The sequence below is a fragment of the Falco rusticolus genome, chromosome 8 (assembly GCF_015220075.1).
Source record: "Falco rusticolus isolate bFalRus1 chromosome 8, bFalRus1.pri, whole genome shotgun sequence".
In the NCBI taxonomy this organism is placed as follows: domain Eukaryota; kingdom Metazoa; phylum Chordata; class Aves; order Falconiformes; family Falconidae; genus Falco; species Falco rusticolus.
The window spans coordinates 5,289,322-5,297,419 of record NC_051194.1 but is presented as its reverse complement, the minus strand read 5'-3'; the positions used below and the strand labels follow the sequence as shown (position 1 = coordinate 5,297,419).

Here is an 8,098-nt window from a genome sequence, read left to right as displayed (position 1 = left end):
CCACAGCATCTCTGCTCCTTTCTACAGCCCCGTTTCCCCAGGACAGAGTCTGTGTGGGACAGAGATCTGGTCTGGTACCACAGGCACCTGCAAACCTGTCGCTTCTTGGTTTCTGCAGTAATGTTAGTTTGAAAAGATGCTCTAGAGAGATGTGTAAAATGATACACAGCATGCCCTGAATGTGCCGGCTCGCAGGGAGTCCTCATCTTGCAGGGTTTGCCTGTGCATTTTATTAACCCTGCTATTGGCATATGGCGCGATGTTTTTTATGTGTGCTTGGGAGTTAGCCTGGTGAAATACTATTTCCCTCCTCCAAGTGCACATCAGTAGCAACTGTCCTGTGCTCTGTGTGTCCTCGCTTTGTGGCTCTGTGGGATCTTGGCAGCTCCAAAGGCAGCCCAGGCATGGGGCTGATGCTGCTGGGGGCAGCAGCAGACTGGGCAAGGACAGCAGGCAGCACAAAAGTAGAGCCTGGGTTTTTTAGTGCAGACAAGCCGGCCACTGCACAAGATGCAGGCAAGGGGTTTTGTCTGTGTTTATTGTTTCTAGTTCAGCCTAAATTTTGGTGGGTTGCAAGTGCTGTTGTGGCAACACTGTGCAAAAATCATGGGGTTTTTTGCTTTGGTGGTGTGGGCTATTAGTTATGGAAATTTTGGTAGTAGCTGCTCCCACGGCAGCAAAAAAGGCCCCCAAGCTGACGGCCCACTGACATAGCCCTTTGAGCTTTAACGAAACTGCGCTTTGCAAAAATAAATGCATCAAAGTCAGCTGTGCTTCCTGACTTGTGTGTTTTACACCTTGAGCTTCCTGATTTGGCTCGAGCGTGTGTCGAGGCTGTGTTTGCACTAGGAGCCATAGGGATACCCGGATAAAATAGCATCAAAGCATTTGTAGTGTGGGCGCAATATGCTGGCAGAGCTGTAGTTTTTTGGTTTGGGTTTTTTCTATTTTTACTTGTCTCTCCTCCTCTTCCCCTGGCTGGAAAGCAAACCTGGTAGAGCATCCTTTGCCCTGGCACCACGGGCACGGGCAGCGGCACACCCTGACTCCCTCGGGAGCAGCGCTGTGGCTCGAAGGAGCAATCCGAGCTGAAGTACAGCCCTGTGGAGGCCAGGAGAAGAGCAGGACCCGGCCAGGATGGCAGCAGCCAGTGCGTGTCCCCTCCTGCCCTCCCCGCCGTGGTGTGGGTCTATTTGCACCCGGAGCAGCAGGGAACCAGCAGACACATTCACAACTCTCCCCAAGTTTTCTCTCCTGTCCCCAGTTCAAAGGGCTTCTCTCGTGCCTCTGAGAATTTTGCAGTGAGTGCTGATGCTTTCCACATCAAAGCGGGGCAGCCTCGCATTGTCTGGGGGATGTCGGGTCTGAGCAAATTAAAGAGGCATTGGGAGCTTCAAAATCGGCTTTAGCCAGGCAGTGCCTGCATACTCAGCACTTGAGAACGGTTAGATATTACGGTGATAGGTATTAAAGGGAACCCTCCGGGGGCTGAAGGCTGGAGCCAACTTCTATTGAAGTCTACGAGAACAACCTCGCTGGCTTCAGTGGCTTTTGGGTTAATGATGAGAAATCTTGGAAATGCTGGGTTTTACAAAGAAGGGGATATTTTTGCACCTAAAGTCTGCTAGGAAGACAGAAAGGAAAAAGCCAATCCTTTTAATTCTGGTGTTTATTGCAAAATACAGTCCAAAAATCTAACTCTTTAGGGATACCTTCAAAATACATAAAGAAAACAGATTGTGCTAAGCAATAATACAACTTATTAAAAAAAATCATTAGGCATAAAGAATTCAGAATTCTTTATCTGCTAATTTGAAAAAAAGAAAAAAGTATAAGAATTGCAAACTGCTTAATTTCATCCAGTACAAATATGTGAAGCTACTGTCTACTGGGGGCAGGGGCTCTGGTACCAAAATACAAAATTTAAAAAGGGGGAGATGGGGAAATGAAATCTGTAAACACTGGCTGTAAACTTATCAAAGCCCTCAAAAGGCTGCAGTCATCGTGGTACACACCAGGACAGTGCAAAACCTCCTCTCACATCAGAAAGTGCATTAATTTTCCATTAGAAACGATGCCAAGCGGCTGCTGTGCATGAATGCCTGGGCTGGGGCTGCCGGGATGGAGCTGCCCCCCAGGACCCGCTTTCGCCCATGGTGCCCGTCCCCACCTTGCCGGCCTGGGGCTGAGCCCCACCGCTGGCCTTGGTGACCCACTGGCGGTGGCACGCGGGGCTGAGCCCACCTAAAAAGTGAAATTCTCTGCCCGATACATAGATAAAGTGACTCCCACCCAGAAAGAAGCTACTGGTAAGTATTGAGGAAAACCCATGGAAGCAAGAAGGACGGTGGTCCCTCAGCGCCCGCACCTCGTGCTCCCTAACCTCACAGCATCCCTGCGCACTGTCCCGCTCCCCAGGGATGCTCCTGCCCAGCTCCGCTGGCAGCTGCCGAGCGTGGGGCCACCAAAGCGTCCTCCTCGGGCACCACGGCTGCTCTCTATCTCTTATGGCCCTTGTTCCTCTGCTTGATGTGGTTGGGAGCTGCGGTGTCGCGGCGGGAGCAGAAGTGCTTGGCCACCAGCTGCCGGCACTGCTCGCACCGCACCGTGCAGCACCAGTGGAACTTGCAGTTGCAGCTGGCCACCACCTCCGTCCTCCTCTCCTCTACTCGGAGGCCGCACTCGGTGCACAGCCGCCGGCAGCTCCTCTTCTCCCACTGCGAGAGGTTCTTGCCGGTCTGCAGGCACTCGCGGCCCTCGGTGCCGTGGTGGCCCAGGCTGGCGTTCCTCGTGCAGTAGTCGGGAGAGTCCTCCAGGAAGACGAGCTCCGTGGCGTGGACGTGGTTGAAGGTCTCTGCTGTGACCCCGCGGCTGTCAGCGCTGTTGCCAGCTCTCATCCGTCTCTTGTCCATCTCCAGCTTGTGGGCTTGGTCGTATTTTATCTTCAGGTAGTTCCCGATCTCACGAAACTCGGCAAGCTGAAGCCAGCAGGTCTGGATGCTGCAGCTGCCCGACACCCCGTGGCACTTGCAGGCTCGCTTCATCGTGGCTTTCACAGCCTGGGTGGAAAATGTGGTGAAATTAGGAGCAGCAGAGCATCATCTTTTAAATCTCAAAATCAGGCTCTATGGCACCCCTAATTTGGGGGGCAATGGGTCAGAAGTAGCTTGTGCTCTGCTTGACCTCAGGTCCTTTCAAGACAGGAGCTGATGCTCTTATTTCAGTTCCTGGAAAACATCTGTCCCTTTTCACTAATTTTAAAGGACAGAGATAATGAGTGGGCACAAACTATTGTCTCTAACCCTCTCAGGAGCTCTTTCTCCAGGCCAGGAAAAAAGCATCCCTGTCAGGTCATGCCCTTCTCATTCTGCTCACCTCCCTTGTTGCAGCATCAACCCATCATCCCTCTCAGAGGTTTCATTCAAAATGTGTGAAGCTGTTTCGGAATAATCATACCCAACCTCTCTGCATCTCCTCCAGGCCAAGCACTTCACAGATATTATCTACCTATCTCCCTCTGGTATTTATAAGGTCCCAAATCGCTGGTATCTATGTGAGATTAAGCCCTGACACACCCTATGAGATAGGTATGTTAAGTGTCGGGGTGTTTTTACAGAGGAGGTTTGGCGAGATGCTGAGTGCCTCCGCCAGCCCAGGCGGGGAGTGGGGGGTGAGTCTGGCAGCTGGCTTGTGAGCCTGGCCAGCTCACACCTGGCTTCCCTGGCCAAATGGCTTGGAAATGCATATCGCAAGAAAATAATGTGGTTCTTGCTTTGTTTTACAGAGCAGCCAAGCACTAGGTGAGTATAAACCCCATGCGTTTCTGAGTAAGTGGTGCGTGCTAGCAGTCAAGTGCATTACACGCAGCTGCAGCAGCTGGGAGTGGGAACAACTCTTAGTGCCGTTCCTTGTCATCAGGTTTAGGGCCAAATTCTGGCTGTATTTTGTCCCCCATGCAAATATTCCAGGGCTGAGATTGTCACCGAGGGCTGGAGATGGGGACCTCAACAGCCCACCGGACTCTCAGATTTTTGTTTTCAACAGACGCTATTATTATTATTATTATTATTATTATTATTACTTACGAGTCTCCCAACTTCGTTGTTGTGCAGGTTAATCAGCGCACGGGTGTCATGTCCTGTTTCCAAAGCATCCACAAAGAGCTTGGAAATCCTTTCCCCAAACTCCACGTTGTCGCTGCATCCTCCCCAGACCCAGCCTCGGCCACCTGCAAGACAGATGCACGCTAGGCGCAGAACTGCCCCGTCGGGCCAAATTCTGCCCTGAGATCCAGGGGGCTGCGTGTGGGGATGGGGAGGCGATGTCAGCCCATCTAGAGATGGCAGCTCACCGACGCGGCCGTTCCTGGAGTCGTCGCAGCCGCAGCTCTCGAAGTCCCCCATGCTGCAGTTCCTGGTGAGGGTGTACATGACGCCGGCCGAGCTGATGGCGTGGACAAAGGATGTTTCCCGGGTAGCTGGGGAGAGGGGAAAAAAAGCTGTCACATGCAAACATAGACATCGGTCCTGATTTATTGGGAATGAAGATCTACTCTGCAAAGGTGTGAGAAAGCAAAAGACCCCACCAGTTTGTGCAAAAGGTAAGGTGCTACAGAAATTAAATGTGCATAACTGGAGTCTTTTCAGGCTTCAGTGTCAAAGGTTTCAGCAATTTGACATAATATTATGCATGTGCCCATGCACGGGATGGAGTTTCTTAGGAGTAGGATCCTAAGGCGATGTCCCAGCCCTGCTCTGGCCAAGGCCAGTTACCACTCCCCTCACCTGGTGCTCAGCTCCTCTCTGTCCTTTCCTGCTCTAGGGGTATGTTCCTGCTTTGATCTTGCCTGCTGGGGATAATCGTCACTGATCTCATTTCAGTCGGTCGGTTGTTGAACCTGCGCTAACAGCTGCCTGCACCCACGCTTCTAAGGTAGTTTCTTTTTTGCCTTTCCTAACAGATTCAAATAGAGATGCTGCTCTCGGGGAAAAAAAGAGATTTCTGCTTGTTGAAGCAGATTTGAAATAGACCCACAACTTTCTTAGGAAGACAGTTTCTTTGTGCACATCCCTGGTTTCACCCTCGGTCTCTCCTGTGCTTCTCCCAGCTGCGAGCTCAGGTGCCTCTGGCATCACGCTCCCTGGGATGCCGCACACAAAGGGACAGGAGCAAGCCCAGGGAGCGGCACCGTGGGCAGGACCCAGCATGGATAGAGATCCAGAGAGAGCCTGCCATTCCTAGAAAAACGTTAGTGCTATTTATTACACCAATTAATACAGATAGAGGAAAACCAGCCCTGATTTTTAGGACACTAAAGCTCTTCTCCATCAATCAGTTCAATTAGCAGCACCAGCTCTCTCCGGAGTGCATCCCGGCTCGTACCCGACGGCATCCCGGGATGGGACGGGGATGCTGGTGCTGGCAGGTAAAGGCACACTCACCGCTGCGGAGCCGGTTGTGGGTGGAGAGCTGCAGGGCGCTCTCGGGGCAGTTCCAGCGCTCCCATCCGAACTGGAACTTGCACTCCTCCATCCCGCTGTGCGCCCCGGCCGCCACGCTGCTGGAGTATGTCAGGTAAGCCTGGCACAGAAACAGCGGGGTTGAAACCCACAGCGTTTTACCATTTATCAGTGAAAACAAACATAAAAGGGCTGCGAGTCCTTTCCCCTCATAACTCAGCAGGACTTGGAGCCGATATGCTCTGGCAAGTCTGGTTCCTTGGAAAAATACTATTTCCCATTCGCAAAACAAAATTGCTCTACTTAAATTCCTGACAGTCTGCGTGTTAATTACCTTAGGTCCTGTCATCAGAAAGTTATTCACAGACCTGAAATGGAGAAAAGAAAATGAATTGCAGAGTTTATCACAGGTTGAAGAGCATCCCTAAAAGATGCCCTTTCCACTGAGTTGGACCCTACCATGCTGCTGCGTGGAGAACGGCACTGTAGACCCCCGTGATGGAGAGGATGAGGAAGGTGCTTCTCTTCATGGCTGTCACAAGGAGCTGGGTTGGATCCTTTTGCTGATCCGTAGCTCTCCACACTGCAGGTCCCCGAGTGAGCAGGGCCGCCTCCCTCTGCTCCTTCCCAAGGTGAGCTGTCGGGATGGAGGGAAGCTGCAGGAACCTACAACCCTGATATTTATAAGGTGAAGTTGTGAATAGTCAAAACCCCCCATTCATTTGCTACCCAATGACTTAATGTGATAAAAAAGCTCCCGCTCCAATGGGTGGCAAGGAACCGCCTAAGGTTGCACTTCAAAAGGCGGCGCGGTGTCCCTGGGAGCGGGATGGTCTGAAGGAGAACAAACTTCCCTAACAATGGGACACTTTTAACTCTCTTCTCCACCACTGGCCATCCCTTTCTCTTGGCCCCAAGTCCGCTTGCCTCCTCCTTTTCATTCTCTGCTTGCCAGCGGAGGCTCAGTCCCTGCGTCCCTTCGAAATAACAAGCTGATGCATTTCTATAGTTCCCTTGCTATCTGCCCGCTCCCTCCTACGAGAACTCCCTGAGGAGTTTTAACAAGTGTTCTGTAAAGATCTATAGGGGATAGACCTCCCAGGCCTTCTTGATTTGAAGAGATGCATTTAATGGTGGGACTTTTTCCCCTTCTTGCCTTTTTACGATGAAAGTTTCTGCATTTCCATCCTGATAACAGCGTGCACAGTTCGGGAGTGTTTGGAAATTTCTCTAATTTACGCGGCTGCAGCTTGGGAACACTGTGTGAATCATTTATGTGGTTTGCTGCATGCTCCAACGCTGTAATTAGGGGAACGGTTTTCTGGGGTTAGCAATTTCCCTATGGTGAAGGCTGCTGCAGCAAAAGCACGGCTGCTCGCTGGCTCTGCAGGCAGAAGCGCTGCCCATACCCCCTGAGCAGAGCGAGGGGCCTCCACCGCTGCTGAGCCATCACCTCTGCTCAGGAAAGGAAAATCCTTATCAGAGGAAACCAAAAAAAGCCTCTTAATAGTTACGGCCAGTGTCATTAGGGGCTGTAAGGAGCCTTAGTGCTGCAGATGGAGCAACAGCGAAGTGGTGCTTGTGGAAACCTCACGGTCTGTTTTCCTGTGGCTGGATGGTCCCAGCCAGGGGCTGGCTCACCCTGGGCAGGGGTCCTGCCCGCTGAGCGGGGCGCAGTGGGTGCTTAGCCTGAAAGCAGTGCCGTGCTGTGCCGTGCCAGCAGTGCCGAGCAGTCCCCCGGCTCTGCCAGGCATTGCTCTGTGGTGCAGAGGTGCAGCAGCTGCCCGGTGTTTCAGCATCTGCTGGCTCCGTGGCAGGGCAGAGGTGCTGCCTTCCTCCTCCTCCTCCTCCTCTCGGTGCTCCGGCTGACCCCTGGGTACAGCTGTCTCCTGCTGTTAATTGCCGCTGCTGCAAGGGCGCTCACGAAGGGGCTGCCAACGTGAGGTTCAGGAGCATGGGGCTGCACTGCACGCGGCACCTGGGGGTCTGCGCCGCCAGGAAAAGGGGCACAGGGTGATAAACCCCGTCTTTGCACCCGGCTGAGCCAGCGGCACTGCGGTCCGGCAGGAGGTTGCACTTGAAACACATTTGTGAAGGGCTTTGCTGTCTTGCCATGAGATGCATGAGAGCACTGCGATGCCAGCAGCCTGCCCTGTGGTTTCCCACCTCGCTGCGCTGGACAGCTGAGGTGCGGGTCCCAGGACCTGGGGACTGTCACTGCTCTCCCTCCTGGCCGGGAGCAGGCAGAGGAGCTCCTTGCTGCTCCTGCCTGCAGAGAGCACAGGGGCTCTCCCTGTCCTGCTGCACACACCAGCGAGCGAGAGGAGAGCCCTCTCCTTCCAGACCCTGCCAAAGGGAAACCTGGAGTCAGTTGGGCAAAGCCACAAACAACTGTTTGCAGCCAGAGGATTAAAATTGCAGATCGGTTGAAAAGCAGGGATGCAAAATACCTTCCAAGTGAGCACAAAGTTGGTGTGGCCCCGCCAGCATGGCAAAACCCTCTGTGAGTCAGCATTTTAATCGTTACCATCCCGAACAGATCCTACTTGTTAGAGCTGTCAAAGAACAATTACTGGGAATAAAGTCTTTCCCATGTGTCAGTGAAGTTCATTGATTAAAGCTCATGCATATGGTTTGGA

General features: G+C 52.6%; 1 protein-coding gene across 1 annotated transcript; it reads right to left on the bottom strand.

Moving 5' to 3' along the window:
* Positions 1 to 1,909: 1,909 nt before the first annotated feature.
* On the bottom strand, positions 1,910 to 7,596 carry WNT8A (Wnt family member 8A). Its single transcript, XM_037398903.1, has 5 exons — positions 5,794 to 7,596; positions 5,442 to 5,580; positions 4,352 to 4,477; positions 4,086 to 4,228; positions 1,910 to 3,059 (listed from the first exon to the last, which is right to left on the bottom strand). The coding sequence occupies exons 1-5, from the start codon at positions 5,806 to 5,808 to the stop codon at positions 2,499 to 2,501; spliced, it is 984 nt and encodes a 327-aa protein (XP_037254800.1). The 5' UTR covers positions 5,809 to 7,596; the 3' UTR covers positions 1,910 to 2,498.
* Positions 7,597 to 8,098: the final 502 nt, after the last annotated feature.